Below are 24,464 nucleotides of genomic sequence, written 5' to 3'. Positions count from 1 at the left end.
TCAATACCGGCAAATTCAAAAACGGGAGTCATCGCTGGCCAGCTATCGACCCTCCTGCTTCTTGAATTTCCACTTCCGCAGCTGTAAGACAAGGCGGTTTTTAACATGACTTCTACATCTGAGTTAAATAAAACGTTAATTTGAAAAGTATTTCCATAAATGTTAACAGTGACTGAAAAATGGGTTTAAAGCGGGTGAAAACATGAATGACGTGCTCACTACCATATAGGTCATTTGTATTTAGCGAAGAAATTCCTATCTCGAGAGCCAGTGACAAACCAGAACGTATCCACAGAAAGACCAGGATGGGGAAATTTCCAGAAACGATCTCAGGTGACACAGCTGAATTCAATTAAATATTTATTGAACAAATGCAGAATAAATGAAGTGGGGGGGGGGTGTTAGCCTGAAGACACACGAAACACCTCCAAACAGTCAGAGGCCATCGCACAAAAACTGAGAGACTCGTTCAGTATTTCTCCAAAAGGCGGAACTCGAAGCGAAGGACGGGTGCAAGCAACCGTCGCTGCAGGGTGCTGGCGGCACAAAGCGGATCACTCGTCGTGAGAACGTCTTTGCCAGGACAACGCCTCTCGCCCTACGCTCCCCTTCCCGAGAAAGGACTACGACGGCTCGCGCTCCTGAAGGTCTCCGATAGTCGCGTTTTCACGGCGAGCCCTCCAGCGCGGGCAGTGGGTGTGCTGACACCCCCAGGAGCTCACGCTCTGCTGGCTGAGGACACGGCCTTTCCTCCTCCGCCACGCGTCAGCACTCGGGGTGTGGTCCTCAGGGCTGGGGAGAAGGGGAGCACGTCCTCTGACGGGGGGCTCGGGACCCCCGGCCGCTCCTCAGCTCCCACGCGCGTCGCTGTTAAGTGTCATCCCTCGCTGCGGATGGGGCTGTGCCACGTGCCGCGCAGGGACAAACGGCTGACAGGCGCCGTCCCACGGGAAGCCGGGCGGCCGGGTTTCAGGAGTCACCAGGAAATATAAACTACGTAATACTGACGGGCTCCATCCAAATTGTCAAATGTTACAAAACAAGAATCGTTTCAACAACTATTCAGCATAATGTTTAAGGACAAAATATATAATATATACTTTATATATGTATTTTATCACATACTCCGCAAGGAATGCCGAGGTGCTAATCCAGCCAATAGGTTGAAAATAAAAATTTTACTTTTCTCTATTTGTCAGTATACAGGATTCTGGAGGTGGATCTTGAACTCAGAATGACACATCAGTTTTCGAGGAAAGCCACGTAGTCGGTCAGTCTGGCTAACTGCTGCTCGTTGGGGATGGGCGGGACTGGGGCGGGCTCTGCGCATGCGAAGGAGAAAGAGAGACAGACAGACGGTCAGACACCTGAGGAACAGTGCCTTGGCCCCACCACCCACGGCTCCAACGGAAACTTTGTTACTGATTTCGGACATTTTTGAAAAATAATCCAAGAAGTCTCAAGTCTCAGGAGTGGTTCTCCTAAACTGGGAGTAAAGGCACGTGTGGCTTTGTTGAACTTCCCATGTTAACACGCAACATCTCTCTTTTTCTTTATAAAATTGTTTAACGTTTATTATTGAGAGACAGAGAGACACAGAGTGTGAGCAGGGGAGGGGCAGAGAGAGGGGGAGACACAGAATCCGAAGCAGGCTCCAGGCTCCGAACTGTCAGCACAGAGCCCGACGTGGGGCTCAAACTCACAAACCGTGAGATCATGACCCGAGCCGAAGTCGGTTGCCCAACTGACTGAGCCACCCAGGTGCCCCACCACATCTCTCTTAAGAGAACACAGCTCTTCTTGGAAAGACACCCGCCCATGTGACACAAAGTCTGGTGAATAATTACCAAGGCTCACTGTGTGCCAGGCACTGCTCTAGAATATTCGGTTGTCAGTGAACAAAAAAGCCCCACAAAGAACCCCATCGTCAAGGAGTTTAGTGCCAGCTTTTAAGTTAGCGCACGCCAGCCTAGGGATGCCATCCCAGTAAGCGCTCGGGAGAAGCTCTACCACGGCTTCCCTATGCGACATCAAGGAGGCACTGTGGCCGGGTCAGGAGGTGCCACGGCCTCAACGTCAGCCACACAGGAGAACCCACCTGGTCTCGCTTGTAACCAAATATGTTATTATAAATAGCAAGTGCAGAATTTAATCTCTTCCTTTACAAGGTTAGAGCTAAGAAAAACAGATACACACGACAAAAAAGAAACAACGAAACATGTTTTAAATGAGCATAAAAGATACATACCTGATAGGGGAATAAACCGGTTGAAGGAAACATCCAGGGCCCCTGCAACTAAAAGTAACAACTGAATTTACACAAGTTGCCGGCAAGAACTTTCACACGGAACACATCATTTTTAATGCATGCGATGGCACTTATGGCTACTTAATTCTTCTCTAACAGAGTTAACAATAATGCTCTATTCGATCACACGACTCTTTTTATTATGGCGGTTTCTCCAGCATCTAGACTCGCTGGGACCATGTCTCACCACCTCCTGCACCTTCACGGGGCAGAACCCACCAAAATTTGAGTAATTCTTTACGGTCAGGTCAACAATGTCTAAACAACAGGAATTCAGAGCAGGTGGAAGGCACTTTGGGTTGAAGTAGAAGGCTGGTATGGATGTGGGCATGAAGGCCGGCTTGAAAGACGTGGGAGAAAAGGCCAGTCCTGCTAAGCACAAGAGAGACCTCCAAGCAGGAATGAGCACGGCTCACTTCAGAAGAAGACTGCAGGACTGCAATTCAGATGGGGACCGCGAGGCCAGGTCAAATAATTTAAGCCTTAGAAAGCCAAAGAGCTTAATTTCGTGAACACTGAAGCCACTGAAAGTCTTGTATCGGAGAAGAGTTTACATGTCTACAGTACAAGGAGAAAATATTTCTTTTTTTTTTTTTTTCCCCCAACGTTTATTTATTTTTGGGACAGAGAGAGACAGAGCATGAACGGGGGAGGGGCAGAGAGAGAGGGAGACACAGAATCGGAAACAGGCTCCAGGCTCTGAGCCATCCGCCCAGAGCCTGACGCGGGGCTCGAACTCCCGGACCGCGAGATCGTGACCTGGCTGAAGTCGGACGCTTAACCGACTGCGCCACCCAGGCGCCCCAAGGAGAAAATATTTCTAAAATATTTTTAAATATTTTTTTAAAAAAGCAACAGTTTTGATATTAAGGATAAACACAGAAGTAGCCCATCCTGGGTTGCTTGGTCAGTTAAGCGTTCGACTTCGGCTCAGGTCATGATCTCATAGTTCACGAGTTCGAGGCCCGTGTCGGGCTCTGTGCTGACAACCTGGAGCGTGGAGCCTGCTTCCGATTCTGTGTCCCCCCCCCTCTCTGCCCCTCCCCCACTTGTGCGCTCTCTCTCTCTCTCTCTCCCTCCCTCAAAAATAAACATTAAAAAAAAATTAAAAGAAAAAGAAAGAAATGGCCCTATAAATAAAAGGATAGGAGATTAACGCTAGTGAAAATTAAGTTGTAATAAGGATTATAAAAAGCCCATATAAAATAGTCTTTTATACAAGAAATACACTTTCAAAAATTCAGGTAAAACGAGGTATCTTTAAGATCCTTTCTACCACAAGTGTCTGTCAGTCTGTATCTGTACTGATCCCGAGTCACTTTCACCTTGTCAGTCCAGAACTTTCCATCACATTACCCAAACCCAGTGCCTAAGACCCTGGCGCAGTTTCATGAGCTGCACCCACGGATGAGGAGCCCCACCTACCTGGCTTTTTGGGCATAACCATCCTTGTGGTGGAGTCGGCTTGCCATCCTTGTTCTAATATACCTAAAAACACGTATTTAACACACAGATGAAGAAATGACCACGAAACCCCCATAATTTCACATTTAAGATCCACCATCTGTCCATGACACTACTTGTATGGAAGGTCTGACCAGTGCAGTTTACCCTGTAGTGTGTATTTCTACTAGAAAAGTGTGGTAGAGACAACATTCTCCGGTCAGCTTATTTTTTAAATATTTCTAAACCTGTATCCAACCTCAGTTTACTCTGTCAGACTGACACAACCCTTAACAGATGACCCATCTTCCGTAAAGTGTGTGTTCCAAGCGTGAACCTAGTCAGCGTGACTAAAAGCAGACCTGAGGGGGACAGACAGGACGGCCTGCCATCCCTGCACTGATAATAACAAAGACGTTGCCAACGATGGAAACAACAGCTCACACGCGGTGCTGGCCAGAGGGCACTGCTCCACGGGGGTCACTGCAGGCAATCATCGCATCACTCTACACAGGGGGACACAGGGCCACACTTAACTGACGTGGAAAATGAAGTCTGAATTCCACCGACGCGTCCCAGCCCAGATGGTTAGCAGGGGGCTGGAAGGAGGGTACCCGGACTCACACTCAGGCAGTCACTTAAGATCTGGGCTCTGGGGTATGTATGTTCTTTATTATGTGATAAGCTACGGATCAATTTCAAGAAGTCGAAACAAACGTTTGTGAGTAAGTAACAGTATGATTTGCCACAACAGCTCTCATCAAGCTGCCTCCTATGTGACTCAAATTGTGGCGGGCTTTGGAAATTTAGGAACAAGCTGTGGACTCAACGGAGTTTCTGTTTGGGCCGGAGACTCAAAAATGTCAATCACGGGAAAACAATGCTACGGGCCGTGTACAACATTCTACAGCGATCCACCGAGGGGAGGAGCTGGTCTGGGGATGACCTGGGGAATGAAAATGCAAAAGCATGTCTGGGGGTCGGAAGGGAGGGGAGGTACCGGTGAGAGACAGCGAGAAGGGGTTTCCAAATGTGTGTTGGGAGGGCAATTAAAATTATTTTCGTAAAAAAATACATATATCAACATGTTGACTTTCAGAGGAAAAGAGATAATTTAAAGAAATTACAGAGTTTAAGCTCAGAATTACTAACATAATGCTACTCTCCCAGCATACTTAAGCAACTTTACTTTCTTACATCCCGTGAACATTTCCCACCGCTCGAGAGAACTGATGTGATCTGAGCGGATGCGGGGCTGTGTCGGGCGCCTTCCTCCTCACCCTCGGACAGCGTCTTCCAGTAACTCTGTTCCCACCCCTCCCCTCCCCCTGCCCCTCCCACGCTCAGTGCACAGTGGCTCTGAGCTTCCCTTCCCGGGCATCAGCCTGGGAGGACACATCGCCAGTTCACAGGCCCACTGTTAACTCAGGTTTTGATCGAACCTCTTAGAACTAAAAGCAGAAAACATTCGGGGATCCAGCCCTGGGAACCAGGGTAAAAAGTGGCCACGGGAATATCCAAGAGGCCCCCAGCAAGAGCTAGAACGGCCACGCGCAAGGACGGCACACCTCACCGACACCGCCAAATGCCCGCTTCCAACAACGGCAAAGTTGTCCTTTGCAGAGCTCTCGTTCTAAGGTGACACTAACTACCTCTGGCAAAAAGTGCTTTGAAAGTAAACAGGAACACGAAATCTCTCATCCACACCCGGAAATCCAAAAAGCTCTGCGGACTAAAATGTTGTTTCTTTAACTCATCAGGTGGTGACAGAGGCCGCGCAAAATGGGTCCACACAAAACCGCACGACCTCCCCTCATGGCCACGTGGACACTCACGCCGAGCCACTGCAGGGCTCCTGGGGGCGGGGCTGCAGGCCGCCTCCTGCCCAAGCCCCCGCTGTGGCTCTGGGACCCTGCGGGTTCCAGATGGCCTTCCCAGAGGACAAACACCACCTACATGTCAAAAGCATACCTGCCCTAGTAACTTACACTTTCGCTTTTGCTGAAAGTAACCAGCAAGCCCCATACCTTTCACGGCCTCTTCCACCGGGAGCCCCACAAAGGCTGCAAAGTCGTCGGCGATGATGGAGGTGTAGGCTTGAGAGACCAGGGCGAAGGCTCTTCTCCGTGTGGCATCTACGGCGGGGGTGGAGGGCGACACAACACAGTGAACCAAGAGAACTGGCTTTTTTAGTAATTAAGTTACGTCACTGTCCTTGTCCAACTTTATCAGCAAGACTACATCAACCCAAAGGTTTCTACGCTTATAGATCCACGTGCCTGGCGTGTAAGACACGCTCAGGTATTGCCGAATAAACAAATCATCTTCTTGTGCTTCCTCTTAGACAGCAAATCTCTCTCAGAGGACAATAAAAATGACCCAGGAGGAAAAAGTTAATAAATAGAAGACCCAAACTCCAAGAAAACTTCATTTAAATATGTTTATGTACTCGGTATACAATTTTTTTGAACCTCTTTTAATCCCACTTAAAAATTTAAGACTGGAATGAATGGGGCAGAAATTATCTACTTCAGTAATTAGCTGTCCTTTCTTAGGAGGCTCTCTGTTACAGGATCACACCTAGGAATTTCAGACAAACCGTATAACTACAGCACTCTTCTGTTCAAAAGAAAACCACAGGCCCCAAACGCCAAGCCAACAAACTGTACTTAATACCTGACACGGCTTCAATCTCCGCTAGAAATAATCCTAACCGGTAAGTCAGGGATTTTCTGATGGGCGCGGGAGAGTTAATCTGCCACAGGGACCCTCTCCATCCCTGCTCTACCCTTAAGGGAAGATGGCCTGATGGAAACAATCTTTCTTTTTCTTTTGCTAACACCTTCCCTGCCCCAAGTTCCTTCCTACCATTGTGTACGGAGCCTCCAAGTCCCCTCTACTTGCTAGATGGAATGTGGCCCGACACGGTCTGCTTAGAAATGCCAATTAGGTCTGCAGATTTGCTCAGTTGAAGTTTTGTCCTCTGACACTTCCTAACTTTCAAGTCCGCTCTAAACTCTTGACTTAATTTGGGCTCAGATCCTAGGGTCCAGTCCTGAATGGCTGAGCCTAACAGGGGGGCCGCCAACAATTCCAGCAACACCCCCCCGCCGCCCCCCTGGAGGTGACGGGTGGGACCTCCCCAGGCTTCAATTCCCACATTCCATGTCTCAGAAATGAGGCAGAGAAGAGTGGACGGTTGCAGGTTAGGAGGTGCGGTCCGGCCAGCCTGGTTTCCACCCACGGCTGCCTCGGCGACGCAAGGGCTCCCCCACCTGGCGGTCAGCGTGCGGACAAATACTCTGCATGTTACTGTCCACATTCAACAGGCAGGGGCGTACATTCCTCACGGCCCCACGACACAGCGACATCCTCTCCGTTCCTGGGACATCGCCCGACGACTGCACCAAGCTGCTCAGACACCCCTTGCACTTCGCCCCCCGGCTCCCAGACGAGCCTGACACCTCTCTCGTCTTGGCCTTTGGGTTCACGCTGTCATGTGGTTTCCGCTCGGACTCCTAGGTCTGTTTATAAACTCGGCCTGTAGTGCTCGGGTTCACGGCCATCTCTGCTCTTCTCTAAATGCACAGCACTGCTCACCCCACCCGTCCGCACTCCCATCACCTCAATTATGCCCTAACTCACTACAGGAGGAGGGCTGCCGTTCTCATCTTTCCACCCGCCCCCGGAGTGCCCACCCTCTCTAAGGGTGCGCTAAGTACACGCCTGTTGACTCTACCACCGGGACCCAGGCTTGGGCCCTGTTCTCTCATACTTCTTAAAAACCGCTGACACCCATCGCGCTCCTCCACCTCTCACTGAGCCTGACATCCTCTCCGCTCCCCTGAGCCCGTGCGTGCTCCTCCGCCGGCACCTTCAGCCCACTCCTTCCTTCCTCCTACTGGCCGGCTCTGCACCTGACCACACGTCGGGCTTGAACCCGCGTCAGAGATGGCGGATCCTTCCCTACTGAAGGCCACAGGCACTCAATAAGAGAGAGCTGCCACAAGCAACAACAGAAAGGGAAATCCAAGTGTCCACCAGAAATTATACCCGCCTGGTAAACAAACAGACCATATTTTAAAAATATTAACTTCAGTTCAAGCCCCCTGGTCAGATGCTTAGAACTGAGCGGAGAAAGATGGGGAGGAGAACAAGAATGGTGTGGGAGAGAGCCGGAGAGGAGAGAAACTGAGGCAGGCCTGGCAAAGGGGAGGGCAGCACAGAGGGTGCGGGCTGGCAGAGGAAGTGAAAAGCCAGGCGGGGTCCCACAGGGTCGGTCAGAGGCCACACACCTCGGGCTGCTTTCACCCAGGGCCATTCCACTCGTCACCGTGCCACCCTTAAGACCTGGGAAATGTGTCGGCTCCTGTGGGCGGGCATTAGAACCACACATGAGAAGGTGGAATATAAACGGAGCCAGCACCTAATGCCTGCGGCCGTTCAGCACGGGCGGAAGCCCTGGGAGACGCTGACAGAGCGCTCATCCTGTCGTGTGGACGGCACCTACAAGTGTGCATTATCTACCCCCACCCGCCAACAGCTAGCGCTGGACACAGAGAGAGGCTGGGCTAGCGGTCCCGCACTTTCTAATCCACCTCTGCCCTTCCATTGGGGGGGGGGGGGGGCTGGACACCACGGCCCAGGGGACCCGCACGGCCTGCTCGCGGATGCGTCACGGGTCCGGTGAATGCGTGTCCTCCGCGCCCTCCCGGCCTCGCTCTGGCGGAGCCACAGCTCCTGGGGGCAGCCCCTTTCCTGTGGCTCCAGGAGTGTGGGTCCCTCGCTCTCTCCCTCTGGGCCCCGTGGAGGAAGGGCCCACAGGGAGCCCCTGGGTGCTTCTCCGGCCGCTGGTTGCCATTAAAAAACTAGAAGGCTGGCTCCTTCACTAGCTTGTCTTTAGTTAAATGCTTTTCAACCTTCTAAGACTGTGACTAACTCAGAACAGAAAAGGGAGAGATTGGAGAAAGTCACTGTTCTTAGAACAATCCAGAAAACAGAAAGGACTTCCTTCTGTTTTCTGAAGAAGAGACTTCCTTCACCAGGCTGCATTTTATGAAGGCAAATCCAGTACCGTTCGTGAACCTGGGGATTTGTAAAATTCTTAGGATAGGTCCAAAAATATTGCGGGTGAACACAAGACTGTTTATCCGTGTTAAGTAAGTATACTTAGGTGCTGATACATATTAATTCACTTACAACCCCCCAAGGCAAGTACTATTTATGATCCCGCTTTACAAATGAGAAAAATGAGGTACTGAGGAGTCACTCGAGTGACGGCACCGAGACCTGAACTCCAGAACTAGGGCTGCGGACTCCAACCCCCCCCCCCGCCCACGTTCTGCTACACAGCCTCGCAGGGGCCTGACGGACGCCTTCAAGGCCTACTTAACGCAGTGGGCCGGGGGCAGAGGCGGCACCGGGAAGAAACACCGTACACCCACCGCAGGCACAGGGGGGACGTCTGCCTGATGCGACAGGAGAGCCGAGCCCTGGTCCCGCCAAGGAACCCGCCGCAGACCGTGGGGACACGGCACGCGGCCTGGGCCCTCACACCGCGGCCCTAAGACTGAGCCAGATCCTCCGAGAAAGTCCACTGCCACACCGAGGCCTCCTCTGGACTCACACGAAGAAGCTGAGGCGGTTTCCCTGTGGGAGCATCCGAACCTGCCCCTGCTGTCCCTGGGCGACCTCGTACCGCACGCCTCCCTCCCACCTGCAGGCCCGCGGTCCTGCTCACTTCCTTCATATTTAAAGGAAGCGCCTCCTGTGCGATCCCTGACCTTGTTCTGTTTTACGCTGATGCGGCTTCGCCGTTCCAAGAGAAACCAGGTCCGTCTCAGAAGCAACCTTCACCTCCTGCTCCCCTGAGAAGGCGCTATCCCTTGACAGAGGGATGAGCAGTTAGTTATTCAAAAACCCCTGCTCGCTGACCCCTCCAGAGAAGGCAGGCAGGGAGCAGAGGCAGGTGTTTACTACAGAAACCAGGTAACCGCATTAAGAGATCGCTGTGTGAATTTGTAAGAGTTAACCAGCAAGACTGGGACAGACAGTCAGGTGTCCGGGGTGGGAGAACAGACAGGCAGGGTCCAGTTGCATCGTAGGATCAGCGCCATGTCACATGGACTTGTAATCTTTCAAAGCAATTGAAAACCATTTGAGCATCTATGTACCGAACTGCTGAATTACAAACCCAGAAGCTCAAGACAAACCCTACCAAAGGCTGAGGTCGACAACCTCCAAAGCATCATCTCCACTTTCAAACACCTGGGGTTTAAGACCTTAACCACCCCACAGCTTGGGCTTCTTAGAGTGTTCTAAGATTTCATTTTCGTAGCAAAAATCTTCCTACTGACAAGAGCACTTTCAATTTGGAATTAAAGAGACAGCGAGCGAATCCCTTGGCCGCCGATAGAATTTCAAGCAAGACCAAGTGAAGACACGTGGTTACAGCAAATCCTTCCAAAAGAATTTTGAAAGCTGCCCTACTCACCTAGCAGAAAGTAACTTTTTTTTTCTTTTTAAATTAGATTAAAAAAAAAAAAACTGACTGACTTCAACATTACAGCACTTAGAGAACAGGCCTAATTTAATTTTTAAGCACAAAGAAACACTACCTCTAAGTGCTTCCATGATCGGCTGGACTGTCTCAGACCACTGGTGTGCGTTGATGGTCGAATAGATCCCAGGGAAATCTCTCTGCCAGATTCTTTGTCCTACTGACCAAATTCCCCCAAGTTCAGAGTTCGCCTGCAATAAATATTATGGCCTTTGAGAATATGCAGTCTGCAGATTTACCAGCAACTGTATCTTAAAACATAATTCAACATTTCTTTTAAGAGGTATAATGATTTCTTCAGCTCAACCACCGTCAAAAAGGATTTTAAATGCTGTGGGCAGTAAGGTAAAATCTATCTGTGTGGTTTATACAAATTTTTATTATAATAGAAAATTAAAAGCTGAAATAATCTAAAAATACTTCAGAACGAAGTCTGGTAATTAATTTTCTTACACATCATTTTCAAAAACATATTTGTTACCTCATATATACACATACATAATATACACGATAGAGCATATTCATATACGTGTGCATGTAAAATATATATTTATATTTACTTAATTACTTAAGTACCAATCTTACTTAATAGAATGTCTGGAGAAGAAAAAGAGGGTAGAAACACTAAAATGAATTCCTGCTGAATATCAATAATGAATAAAAGAATTCGGGTGAATTCTTGGTCATATTCTGTGACTGTTTAAAAACTCAATTCACATTTATGCTGGAAACAGTGAATCCCATGAAGTTAAAAATGATTTCATTTCACTTTGGAAGAAACTTTTAAGAGGCGACTTCCTCTAATCTCCCATCGAAACTAAGAAATCTAAAATGCTAACCAGCAAAAGATTTCAATGCTGTGAAAATCATTTTTAGAATATTCTTGTCAACAACACCAATTTCAAAGAAATACCATCACGGGAAACTGCATAAATCAGTTACAAAAGGGAAAAAAAAATCCAAACCAAACCTTTATCTACAATGTCTCAGCTGTTTGCCAGGCAAAGTGACACTTATAAGAAGTGTCTCAATAAATGTGATCAGAAGCTAAGTACAGATTTCTATACCATCCAAGGGAAATTAAAATTTCTGATTAGAGGACTTTGTAGATCTGTTCTTAAACTTTAATACCACTTTAGTAACTACTCCTGTGAACCACACAGGAAAGAAAACAGAAACCTTAAAAACTTTAAAAGGTTGCCATTTAAACGAATGTTACCACATTCAAATAGTAGCATATACTAAAGAATACTTACCGATTTTATAGCAGGTGGTATCCTTTTCCAAAGATATCTTGCATTATTCCTAATTTACATCCCCCCAAGAAAGAACAAAAAGAATGATCTCAATAAATGTTCAATATTCTAGATTTCACTGCAAACACACAGAAATAGACTTAAAAGTACTCTGTATTAGATAGAATAAAATTGACTTTTATATAAATTTGTCCAGGGGAAGGAAGAGCAGCTTTCCAGGCAAAAAAGAAATGAAATATTTTTACCAAAGTAACATTCTGCCATTTTTGGTGCATTTTTTTTTTTTTAATTTTTTTTTTTTCAACGTTTATTTATTTTTGGGACAGAGAGAGACAGAGCATGAACGGGGGAGGGGCAGAGAGAGAAGGAGACACAGAATCGGAAACAGGCTCCAGGCTCCGAGCCATCAGCCCAGAGCCCGACGCGGGGCTCGAACTCACGGACCGCGAGATCGTGACCTGGCTGAAGTCGGACGCTTAACCGACTGCGCCACCCAGGCGCCCCTTGGTGCATTTTTTATGAACGAGCTGGGTCTCAAATTAAGGCAACGTGCACCAAACACACGAACACTTAAGTAGATAAGGTATACACACACAAAAATAAACAAGTATCTATACTTTCAAGGCTCTGGAACGTCCTGACAACGAACACGGTGCACGGTGCTCCCCACGAGCCCTCCTCTCACCAGTGGGCACAGAGCCACCAACACTTCGAGGTGGTTTTTAAGAGTGTGGAAACCTGAACTACAACACACGTATGATGACAGGATTACAAAGTGAAACCGACAGTTACACAGTGTATGGGTCATAGAAATCTCAGGTGAGTTTTCTAAGAGATACGAAACCAGCTTTAATAGAATTTAAAACAACACTTAAATAGAAATCATCAATGGCTCGTAGCACTAGAAGGGACTCCTGTACGCTATGCTTTCCGACTTTTCTTCGATAAACATGAATTAAGAATAACGAAAAAAGGACACCTTTCAAGAAACCTCTTGGCTTTCTCAATCTTCCCTTTTGGTCTCTCTTGGTCTATGGGTGACGTGCAAAATGAAGTAAACAGAGATCTTAAGAAAGTTTTATTAAAGACGAAAAAGGACAACAGAATTAAAGGAATTTACAGACACTGTAGTTTCTCATAACAAATTAGAATGTTTTTTAGAGAATATATGTATATTTTTTTTAACTTTTTTTTTTCAGAGAGAGACAGAGCATGAGCCAGGGTGGAGCAGAGAGAGAGAGAGGGAGACATGGAATCAGAAGCAGGCTCCAGGCTCCGAGCTGTCAGCACAGAGCCCGATGCGGGGCTCGAACCTATGAGTCATGAGATCATGACCTGAGCTGAAGTCAGACACACAATCGACTGAGCCACCCAGGTGCTGAGAATATACGCACTTGTAAAACAAGTATATTTTAAAACAACTCAGCCTAATCATAGTTTAAATCATGATTCATTATATGAAATAAGTGTATTAAGTAATACAATTAAAGATAAAGCTCCTTGCGCCTTATGTTTTAATGATGCTTCTTCAACGCAAGAATAATTTCTGTAAATCCTGGGGACGCGGCTGCTCTTAGCTTCAGGTAGAAGGTACTTACATGTCATTATGGAGCAGATATAAAGCCAAGAGCTGACCATACACTGGGGGTGTAGCAATTCCTCCAGGAGCCTAAAAGGCCAAAAATGGAAAACCTTATTTACACTTACACTTTTTTTAAAAAAGTATTTTATTAACAGTAACCTAAAAAGTAAGCCTATTTTTTGATACTTAGTACTACAGACGTAGAAAGAGCTTAGAGAAGGTACGGAACACTAAAAACCACATAGATCTGCCATCAGCTGTGATTTATCTCCTTCTGAGCCTCTGTGTTTGAAACGGGATCCCTTTCCCAGTTCTCAAATTCTTATATGGTGTTACTCTTAAAAGAAACAAACGTTTCCAATTCCAAGAGAACCCTAAAGCACTAGGATTCCACCACCCATTGTATCAAACACGTTGAACGGCTACGTGATGAGTAATAACAACAAAAAAATCACAGCTGAGCTACAAAGACATTTCTCTCTGCCTTCAAATTTAATGCATTCAGCAAACACATATTAAGTGCCTACTAGTGAGCTGCTGCTTCTGGCTGTTGTATCCTTTGGTTAGTTAACTTTTTATTCTAATGTGATACATGCTTTTTCAGTGACGGGGGGGGGGGGAGGGGGCTCAATGAACTTTAACATCTGCATGACCGAACTTCCAACAATCCTACCGAAGGCAGAACAGTCAACTTAGGTGATAACGTTATGAGACTAAGGGCTTTCTGAGTTAATAAAAAGGTTACTTCTTCTTTGGTCTGTGTATGCTTGCTCACAAATGTCTTTAATGAAATCCACACTCCCTCGCCTCCAACCACCCGGGGAGGAAAGACGCCTGGTCCCGTTCACACAAGAAGCATCCTGATGGATGTCAGGAGCGAAGATACACAGGGTTCACGGGCTCACTAGCTGAAGACGAACCACCACAAGCTCCGGGCGCGTTCGGGGAGACGGGGGCCCGTTCGGGGAGACGCAGCCTTCGGAGCAGGCCCCGGCGTCCCGAGCTCCCCACGCGCGGCTCCCACGCCCGCCGCGAGCCCCGCGGGCCCCGTTACCCTGGAGACCGGTACCGCCCCGGGGCCGCGGAACACCCCGCGGCTTCTCCCAGCGCGACGCGACCGGCTACCTCGAGCTCCTGGTTCTCGCACTGATCCAGCAACTTTTTGAAACTAAAGGCACTGTCCGCCATCACCGCCACTGGCATCTTCCCGGCAGGTCCCGCCGCGACACCTTCCCGAAAGCAGACCCCAGACAGTCCCTCGGGCCGTCGCGCCCGCGATGACGTACCGAGCCGCCGACGCCGCCGAGCGCCCAGGCGCAGGTGCGCCGTCGGTTCCGGCGCGTCGTCGGCCGCCGCTGCGGCGGGGCAGGCTCGCCGCCGCTCTGGCCGGCGCTCTCGCTGCTCTGGAGGACCGGCCCGGCGAAGCCGCTTCCCGAGCGCGCGGCCAGACCGGGAAGGGAGGGGTGCGCGCAGGTTCGGGGACCGCTCTGCGTCTCCGCGGGGCGGCCTAACGCGCATGCGTACTTCGAGGCGCCAGCCGCGCCTGGGGATTCCGGGCAGGAAGGCCGATCGGGCGGCCCCTCCGGGTGCGGGGGGTGCTCGGCTGCGGGGCTCTCGCCCCTCCTGCACCCCCAGACTCGCGTGCGCTGAAACCGGTCGGGTGTGGGCTTCTGCCCAGGACCCGGCGTGGCTGGGCCGCTCACCGGGCGTGGAGGTCTGGCCCCGGCGAGACCGCCGCCGCCGCCTCGGGTGTCCTCCAGTGTCCCTCGCCAGCGGACGCGCTCGTGTGCAGTTTTCATTGGCCTACACGTCCTGGTGCCCTTCGCGAGACCACCTCGGAAGAGGCTCGCGTTGGTGTCCTGCCGTAGGGTTGGCTGCACAATTTGTGGGCCCAGAGCAAACTGAAAATGCAGGACCCCTGTTCAAAAAATTGGGTGGGGGGAGGGAAGTGCCATTTAGGGTAATACAAGGTAAAGCTTTTTCCTTTGCAGTGTATCTCACCTTTCCAGAGTGCTTTTTTGCTATTTAACATAATTCGAAGTAAATAAAAGTTAAAAATATAAATTATTAGCATGAATCTCACCACCCATCTTTATATTGCGCGCTGCCGCTTTTAAATTCAGGTGTACATGGGGCGCCTGGGTGGCTCGGTCGGTTAAGCATCCGACTTGGGCTCAGGTCATGATTTCACGGTCCGTGAGTTCGAGCCCCGCGTCGGGCTCTGTGCTGACAGCTCACAGCCTGGAGCCTGTTTCAGATTCTGTGTCTCCCTCTCTCTCTGCCCCTCCCCTGTTCATGCTCTGTCTCTCTCTGTCTCAAAAATATATAAACGTTAAAAAAAAAAAAAAACTTTTAAATTCAGAGGTACGTGCATTTAACCCCTGTGTGGCATGACAGAAATCGCACAATCCGTATTTCATAGCTCATACATTTTCAGCACATTTACGTGATCACATGCACGTAATACGAGTAAGAAAGAGCACAAGCGAGTTCCTTGGACATTCATGTCCCTTAGGACACCGTTGCCTTCGTTATACATTTGCAGAAAGTTCAGGTTCCAAGGGAAAATGTGGCCTCTCGGGGCTATCAGCATGCAGCTCACTCAAGTGTAGACACAGGGTGCTTACCTTGTGATTCCACTTGGAGTCTCACCAAACTCCCACCATTGGGGGTCCGCTGGGAACTTGTGTGATATTTGGAACACTACATGGAAGGGGCAGGAAACGGAAACATTGCCGGCACCTCTTTGCTCACCTGTAGATGCTTCATTGTCCCAATGAGCTTCACTCGCCAAACGCACGCTCAAAGGTGAAAGGACTAGGAATTTCAAAACAGTGACAGCCTCACTGATGATTTTTGTAGAATCAACACTCTCCATGTGGAAATGATGGTGTGTACCAATGCTTTGGATGGAATATAAGAAAAAAATCACCACAAACCCCAAAGAACTGTCAAGGTTAATTAGGAAGGTAGACAAATGGCATGACTAGAGATCTTTTGGAGAAAGAGAGCAACCAAGTTTCATCAACCACATGCACATGAAGAGGAGGACCGAGGGCAAAATGATTCAAAGACCATTGGACATAAATTTGATGAGCAGGATTTAAAAATTTTTAACATGTAATAACGGCTGCTAACATATTTTGGGCAGAGAAAGATTCAGTGGGATCAACTACCCAGTGATTTGATCATTTAAAGGGAAAAGTATGAGTGAAAGCCTTGGCAGGTACTTTGGACTGCTAAAAAGTGAAGTTGTGATTAATGGTTCTTTGCTGAACAGAAAATCCCAGTGTGGGGGGGCTTTGGAAATAGGAGCAAAGGTTACTGGTGGAATTTGGGGTGTCGTTTAGAGGAACACACTGTTCTTTAAAAGACAGGTACAGGCATTTGGGGATTGGAGGCTGGGAGTTGGGTGAGGAAGAGTGTTGGGAAAGAAGAAGGATTGGCGGTGGGCTGGGATGAGCACTCGGGGGCAAAGGTAAGACGTTGGCCTTCCCAGTGCAGGGAAGGGCCGATGGATTTCCAGGGCTGTGATGCTGGCATCCAGGTTTAAGTTGTTACTGTGTGCGTTCTGCACCCGTCTTTACAGCCAGACTTTCAATAATAAACAGGAGGAGTGGAGGGATCAGAGAAAGGGGAGGCTGGTGTAAAAGGCAGTCCGTTCAAGAGATGGGCCTCAGAAGAGAGATCAGGACTTGGCAGTAGGCAAGAGAGCAGGCCCTGGAAGGAAGCCCTGCATCTTGGGGATGCTGGCTCTGGGGTGGCAAGGGCTGCGCTTCTCCCCCAGCATGGGGGGAGGGACCCCATGTCAAGGGAAGCATGGGCTCCCAGGCTGAGACCCCTATCTCATGCCATATACAATAATTAACTCAGACTAGATCAAAGACTCCAAAGTAAAAGTTAAAAATGGTTAGAAGAAAACACAGAGCAAATCTTCCTGACCTGGGATTAGGGACTGGCTTCTTAAACACGACACCAAAAGCACTAGCAATAAAAGAAAAAAAAAAAGTCGATAAATTGGACATTATCAAATTAAACATGTTTGTGCTTCAAAGGACATCATCAAGAAAGTGAAAAAGCAACCACAGAATGGGAGAACATTTCGCAAATCACATACTTGGTAAGAGAGTTGGACTTAAATAAATCTTACAACTCAGAAATAGAAAGGCAAAGTACCCAATTTAAAAGGAGACAAGGGATCTACACAATCATTTCTCCTAAGAAGACATGCAAATGGCCAAAAAGATGCTCAAGGACATAACTCCTTAGGGCAGATCACACCCCAAATTCCATCCACTAGGGTGGTTATAATAAAAAAAGACATGATAATAAATGTCAGTGAGGATGCGGAGAAGTCACAACCTTTCTAGCCTGTGGGTGGGAACATACTGTGCTGTGGCCACTCTGAAACTCAGGCTGGCGATTCCTCCAAAGCGTAAACAGAGAGTCACCATGTGACCTAGCAATTCTGGGCATATACCCAAGAGAAACGAAAACATGTCCATACAAAACCTCGTGCACGATGTTCATAGCCGCATTAGTCGTGATAGCCAAGAAGTAGAAACAATCCAAAAATCAATCCATTGACAAACAGATGATAAAATGTGGTACGTCCCGTAGAGTGGAAAGCTATTTGCCAATAAAAACAAATGGCGTATTGACACCTGCCACAACGTGGCCAAATCTTGAAAACATCATGGTGAGTGAAATAAGCCAGTTGCGGTGACCAAATATCATGTGACTTCATTTACATGAAAGATTCAGAATAGGCAACCCTGTGGAGGCAGACAGATCCTGGCGGGAGGTGGCAGAACCTGGGGAGGGAGGGTGGGCCACCGGGACCAGGGCTGTGGATGGAGGTTATAGACAGCTCTGCCCCAGAGTTGCAGGGAAAGAAGTAGCTGCAGGAATGGGCCACCCCTGAGCCCGCCAGCCTCTGTGGCTTCACCCTGGGGGTGGTGGCTAACCTCAGAGGATGACCAGCTGTCTCTGTTGGCCGGATGAGAATAGATAGGGAGAAAGAGCGATGCATGTTCGATTCCTGAGACCTCAGACTCTCTGCGGGTAGAGGAGTGTATTAATTCTGGCAGCTGGTCCTCTGGAAGAACTGGGATTTGGGGGGTGCTGATGTGGCCGAGAACAGGAAGGGAGGTTCTCGTGTCCTGTCGCCGGATCATTGACTGAGAGGGACATTGGTGTCTCTGCTCGGTGAAATCTCAAATGGAGTTCTTGGGCAAGTCATCCCCTGTGGGTGGAACTGCCAGCGGGTGCCACCATTTTGGAAAGCAAGGTAGCGACACACGGTGGGAGCTGCGACCGCAGTCGTAGCCTTCAACGTGGGGTCCCGTCCCCGGAAATTCTCCTGTGGAAGTCATTGCAAAAGGGGAAATACGCTGTAGCTCAAAATGGCTCAACAACATAAAATACAAAGAGAACAGCTAAAGCCCTTAAAATGACCTACATATCTAGGGGTGCCTGGGTGGCTCCGTGGGTTAAGTGTATGACCTCAGCTCAGGTCACGATCTCATGGTTCGTGAGTTCAAGCCCCACATCGGGCTCTGTGCTGACAGCTCGGAGCCTGGAGACTGCTTCGGATTCTGTGTCTCCCTCTCTCTCTGTGCCCCTCCCTGGCTCGTGCTCTATTTCCATTTCAAAAATAAATGAACATTAAACAATTTTTTTAAAAATGATCTACATATCTAATCGGTGAAAGTTAAACATGTCATGGTCAGTCAGGGAGAGGTTTTGAAGTTATTAAATTCATAAAGTCTACATAAAAGTAGCTTTTCTGAGATAACGTCAGGGAAAAACAGGAAATAATAAGACGAGATGTATGGCTATGTGTTGGAAGGAACATAGACCCGAAAGTCCTGGTAAGATTAAGGGGCTGGATTACAAGGTGAACAATGATTTCCCGTAAGATTCCTTATAATATTGTAAAATTATTTTAATGATTTTTTTTTTTGCCCCAAATCTTAAACAACTTTAACAATCCAAAATCCAAAATCAGGACACATCTTTCTCCCCCTGCCCTTTTCCTGATGCTTGTGGTCACAGGTGAGTAATAAAAGAGAACGTTTTTGCAAAACTTCAGAAAGGCCCGGGAGCTGAGGGCAGATACATGTTAGGGGAGGTTTGGAGGCATAAAGAAAAGCGGTAAAAAGGGATTATAAATAAAGCAGGGAAGAAGGGCGCGTGCGCCAGGCAAGGCGGGAGCGGTGAGGGGCGGGTGTTGGGGATGGTCTTGCAGAAGGTGTCACCGTGAAAGCCCTTCTCATCCTCACTTATGTCCTCAGCACAGATGCGTCTGTTGGCCAAGGGCATGAGTGGGAGTATCCATGGCTAGTGTGACTTAACTCTGTGACTTCTGCGGGGCAGCGTCCCACACTCTCGCACTGTGAGCACGCACATCGCCGGTGCTCCTAAATGTCGGTGGCACCAACGCTGACTCAGTGTCCCCATTTTCTTTATCCGTTCCCCGAGAACAGGACTTGCATTGCCTTCTCTTCCCTGTCGTCCCTCAGTCTTTGCTTCATTTCCTCGTCCCCCAGATCCCTTCGGAAGGGTGTTCTGATGCCTTCAGCTCCAAGGAAATTCTGGCACAAAGGACCCTTCTCCAGACGAAGGGGCGTCTGGGTGCTGCTCTGAGGGGGCTCTGGCTCACTGCCTGCTTCCAGAGCAGTGTGGGGCGTGCCCAGGACTGCTCCAGTCTTCAGAGAGCCCGGGATGGAAGGCCGTGCGGGTCACCTCCCAGATTCACCCTCCAGCACCCACCCGTTTGCTCCATTTTTCGCACTTGCTGTGTCCCATGTGCTCGATCAGGGTCCTCATCTGGAGCATTTCCAGAGTCCCCAGGCAGCTCTCTCCCTGTTCCTTCCTCTCTCCTGCCTTCTGCCTACTCAGGACTCCCCGAGTGCCAGCAAACTGTGCCCATCTGAGTCACGGAGATCCCCAAGCCCAACCCAGGCCTTAGAGCAGCAGCATGCGCTTGGCAATGAGTGCTGGGTTTCATTTGATTTCTTAGCCCGCTGCCTCTGCACAGCCTTGTTCTGGAATCATCGGCCACCTTGGGTGATCCTATCTCCACCGGGCCTGTGGGAACCACCAGCCCAGAATGTGAGCCTCCTGCTGGCTCACTTTCCCCGCTTCTACCTGGCTCCCTTGCAAATAAGTCTGTGGTAAATCAACTTTCTCAAAGGGGTGATTCATACTTTCCCTGGAAACAAGCCGGGATCTGGAGTTGCTTAAGAGAAAGTCAGTCTTCGGTGGGGGAAGAAATGTAGGAATTTTGAAAACCAAATCAGAATTCATCCTGAGTTTTGGGGCGAACCAAAGCAAAAACCATCGTGTTTCCTGCCCCCTTTTACAGCAGAATGTTTGAGAGCCCGGCCGTAGATTCCTAGCACTGACCTCCAAACCTTGGGCCCTCCGTCCCTCCGAGTCCGCTTCTGCACCCGTAAAACTGGGGTAACAACTGGGCTCCTGCATGGCTGCTTTCAGGACTGAGTTAGATTAGTCCTGGTCCAGTGCCTGGGCGCACGTACTGGGATTATCATTAATTCCACAAAAGTAGCCACGTGACCTCTAAATTGGGACGTCCCATAACCTTATTCGCACAGGGTTTTTAGATGCATATTTTGAAACCTTTCACGGTAGAAAGCAAATACTATGTTTACGTTTTGTTCGGGGGAAGGAAGTTCAGTTTTCTGGCCTCTGAGGGAGAAGGGGGGAGGCCAGCGAGGAGGGCCAGGTATGGAGACCTCGTGGGTGCGATCTCAGTCTTCGCCACCAGGGGGCGCTGTTGCACCGCGGAGGATCCTTGACCCCCCCCCACCCCCCCACCCCCGGACTGGAGGGTCCCAGTCAGGCCTCCCCGTGCAGCAGGTGGGCACCGGCTTTATTTCATTTTTAGTCTCTTTTTATTTCCCAGCTCAGGACGGTTCATTCCTCCTCAAAAGGATGAGGGGCACTGTGCTTTTGAGGTGTCCCTTGCCACGGGTCACATATCTGTCTCAATTTTCCGCGGCGTCCTCAGACTTGGCTTCATCCCGAGTTGGACGGTCCGAGTGAGTGGTCGCGGTGTGCGAGGCTAGGAGTGAAGGTCACGGCCAACCGGCGGCATTCGGAAGTGGGAGTGGGAGCCCCAAGGGTGCTAGTCCCTGTCCTGGGGAGCTGAGGGGCCGGAGGAGGGGCCGGCGCCAAGAAGAGGAAGGTGTGAGGCATGGCCTGTGAGACCCGGGACTGAGTCTGATAGAATCAAGGGTGATTTCGAAGCCGGATTTAAGTGGATTCGAGTGACCGTTTGTGAAGCTACCTTATCGGCACAACCACCAAACGAAGGACCAAGGCTCAGAGAGGGTAGGGAGCTGTCTCAAAGTCACATAGCGAGCAAGCATCAGAGACCTGAACTTGGGCTGTCTCCCTCTGCAAGGCCCCTTCTCAACAGCATCACACAGAAATTGAGGGGACCCCTCACGCCAACGAGCGCTCACTCCAGCTGTGTCCAGACTCTCATGTGACTCCGGGGGATCGGGTCAGGGGCAGCCCGGAAGCACATTTGTGCCCAGGTGGCTGAATTTCCGAGGCAGCATTATGAACCCATATCCTTCCTGGAACTCCTTTCAATTCCAAACTTCATGACACCTAGATCTGCTCTGCCTACTGTCTGCTTCCCAAGACCTACTTGACCACCCCACCCCCCACGCCACCCCCCCGAGTCAGGTCTTATCCTTCTGGAACAGTTCTCCTGAGCAGACTGTGTGCAGGCACTGTTCCAGGAGCTGGGGTCAGCGGCCAAGAGGTTCAGCCTCCGCCCTCAAGTTACCCAGTCCCAGAGGAATTCTTCTAGCTCTGTTTGGGTCTGTGCTTTCTAGAACTTACTGGTCCATTTCTGTGCTGTCTATGTTTGCATCACAAATGATCCTAAAACTGAGCAGGTTAATACCAGAGACATTGGCCATCTCACACTCTCTGTGGTGCAGGAATCTGGACGGAGCCTTGCTGGGTTCTCTCAGGGTCTCTCCCGCTGTGGCAGAGGGGTAGACTGAGGCTCTGGGCTCTTTCTTTCCCAGGCTGACGGGGGAAGGATCCCCGTCCACTCTCCCTCATATGGAGGTTGGCAGGATTCAGGTCCTCGGGCTGTTGACTGCAGGCTTCCTCAGCTCCTTGCCAGGGGGGCCTCTGCACAGATCGGCTCACAGCAGGTCAGCTGGCATCGTTCACAGGGAGCGCGAGAGAGTGCAAGAGACAACCCCTAGGATGAGAGCCAGAGTCTTTTTGTAACCAGATATTGGAAGTGACATCCCATCGCTTTTTCTGTGTTGCTGTTTCAGAAACCAGTCATTAAGTCCAGCCCACACCTAATGGAAGGGCTGTGAATACCAGAAGGCGGGGAGATTGGGGGTCATGTTAGAGCTTGCCCGATACAGTCTGCCTTCTGGCCCTTAAAGAGTCACATCCCTCTCCCGTGGAAAACACCCTCACCCTCTTTGCAAGACTCCCCGAGACTTCACACCCCTATCGCATCAGCTCGACACCCAGAGTCTTTCCATCTGAGTCAGATGTGGGTGTGAACGAGGCTCTCGGGGTGTGCTTCTGTAAGTATGCTTCCCCTTGACCAGTACGTCTGTAGAGCTAGAGGCCCGGGTCCTGTCCCAGTTGCACTAACAGGCGGGACAGCTGTAGATCTTCCTGCTCAGAAAAAGTGGGACATGCAGGGCCTACGGGAGTCCCCAGTCCATAGCAATTCTGAAATTCATCCAGGCAAATGTTGAAAGTTCCTGCATTCTGTCTCAAGCCCTGAGAATAGTTTTGCGTGTCTCTGGGCTCCTCTTTCGCCCTTCCTCTATTAAGGAAAGGCAGAAAGTGTTTGCAACTAAATAGCTTCCTCAGTCTATCTCCCGCTGGTCTGACTGATGGTGACTAATTCTTTCTTAACCTGGGTGACGGGGACACAGGCGGTCATTGTCACACTCCTCAAATTTTTTGGTGTGTGTGTCTTTGATACTTCATAACAAGTGTTGCAAAAAGAAAGTTTCTTTGGTCCATAAGCAGTCAGATCAATGGAACAGGATAAAAGTCCACAAATAACCCGATTACATATGAAAATTTATTATATAATAAAGGTGACATTTCAAATGCTGGACAAGTGATTGGCTTTTTAATGAATGATGCGGAGACGTTAAATAACCATACCTCACACCATATGCACCAATACACTCCAAGCGAATTAGCAATATACGTGTAAGAAATGAAATTATACACGTTCTAGAAAACAACATCAGTGAGTTTTTCTGTGGGGAAAGCCTTTCTCATTATGACCCCTATTCCAAATGTCATGAAAGAAAAGATGAATCAAATTGAACCCATAAAAATTGGAAAGAAAAAAAAAAACTCTGTACACACCGAAAAGTACTGTATGCATTGTTAAAGAGAAAAACACACAATCCAGTAGAAATTATGTGTAATGTATATTGGAGACGTGGGGCCAATTTCAGTAATGTATAAAGATTTCTTAAAGATTGAGCAGGCGGGTGGAGACAGCCACACTGGCTGTAGCGTAACGTTTCACTCTGTCCGAATCCCCCATAAGGAGCCAGAACAACTAAGCAGAGAAGCAGACGCCATGGATACCATGCATGACATTTATACAACAACGAAACTGGGTCATAAGATGTTCTTAAGAACTTCAAAATACAGGCAGATGGAAATAAACCGTTGACAGTGCAGAGACTTGTGTGTTTTTGTGTCTGCAAGAAAAAGCAGAGGAATACCGGGATGTCTGATGGCCCCAAGAAGAGGAAACCCGGACAGCGGCCCCGGGGTTTTCACTGTTGAGCAGAGAAAATGATTTGCACACGCGCAGCAGGTGAAGCTGGGAGGGGTGGTGCCCACCCCAGTGGTGGCTGACTGCCATCGTCCTTGCCGCACGTGAAAGGGGCTGGAGCTGTCTAGACCCTGTTGACTCACAAAATGGATCCCCCCGGGTTTTCTTCCGGGGCAGGGCTCCATGCCCATGGTAAGAAAAAATATTTTGCAGAAAAAGGACAACCGAGGAAAAGGAGTGTCTAGAAGCCCCTGGGAAAGGGCCACGCGGCCAGGAAGTTGCAGAAACCCGGCTGCCATGTTTTTGAAGCACTTCACAAGCTAACAGCCGAGAGGGCTCTGTGGATGAGAAAACCAGCACAAAAACGGACAACAGCAAAGGATTGAGGGAAAACACTAGATGAGCTCTATGGGAAAAATGGAGGGAATAAGATCACAACCCATTGGAAAAGTGAGCAAAGATTTGAACGGACCAAAAAATGTGCAAGTAGA

The 24,464-nt window shown here is 49.2% G+C and overlaps 1 protein-coding gene across 1 annotated transcript; it reads right to left on the bottom strand.

The window, feature by feature from the left end:
* Positions 1–343: 343 nt before the first annotated feature.
* Positions 344–14,435, bottom strand: COPS8 (COP9 signalosome subunit 8). Its single transcript, XM_030326399.1, has 8 exons — positions 14,274–14,435; positions 13,165–13,235; positions 11,567–11,615; positions 10,369–10,501; positions 5,779–5,886; positions 3,734–3,796; positions 2,249–2,296; positions 344–1,322 (listed from the first exon to the last, which is right to left on the bottom strand). Exons 1-8 carry the CDS (start codon positions 14,349–14,351, stop codon positions 1,243–1,245), a joined length of 630 nt encoding a protein of 209 aa, XP_030182259.1. The 5' UTR covers positions 14,352–14,435; the 3' UTR covers positions 344–1,242.
* Between the last annotated feature and the right edge of the window lie 10,029 nt (positions 14,436–24,464).

This window comes from Lynx canadensis, chromosome C1, assembly GCF_007474595.2.
Source record: "Lynx canadensis isolate LIC74 chromosome C1, mLynCan4.pri.v2, whole genome shotgun sequence".
NCBI classification, from domain to species: Eukaryota; Metazoa; Chordata; class Mammalia; order Carnivora; family Felidae; genus Lynx; species Lynx canadensis.
The sequence above is the reverse complement of the archived record's forward strand: the minus strand, read 5'-3'. Positions and strand labels throughout refer to the sequence as shown.

What these genes read in the sequence shown, in the direction of transcription:
- COPS8 (XM_030326399.1), bottom strand. Translation starts at nt 14,351, where the DNA reads ATGCCAGTGGCGGTGATGGCGGACAGTGCCTTTAGTTTCAAAAAGTTG. An exon ending in GATCATGGAAGCACTTAGAG is followed by an intron (nt 5,887 to 10,368) that starts GTAGTGTTTCTT and finishes CCCCCGCCGTAG; the next exon opens with ATGCCACACGGAGAAGAGCC. An exon ending in GGTTATGCCCAAAAAGCCAG is followed by an intron (nt 2,297 to 3,733) that starts GTAGGTGGGGCT and finishes TGTTACTTTTAG; the next exon opens with TTGCAGGGGCCCTGGATGTT.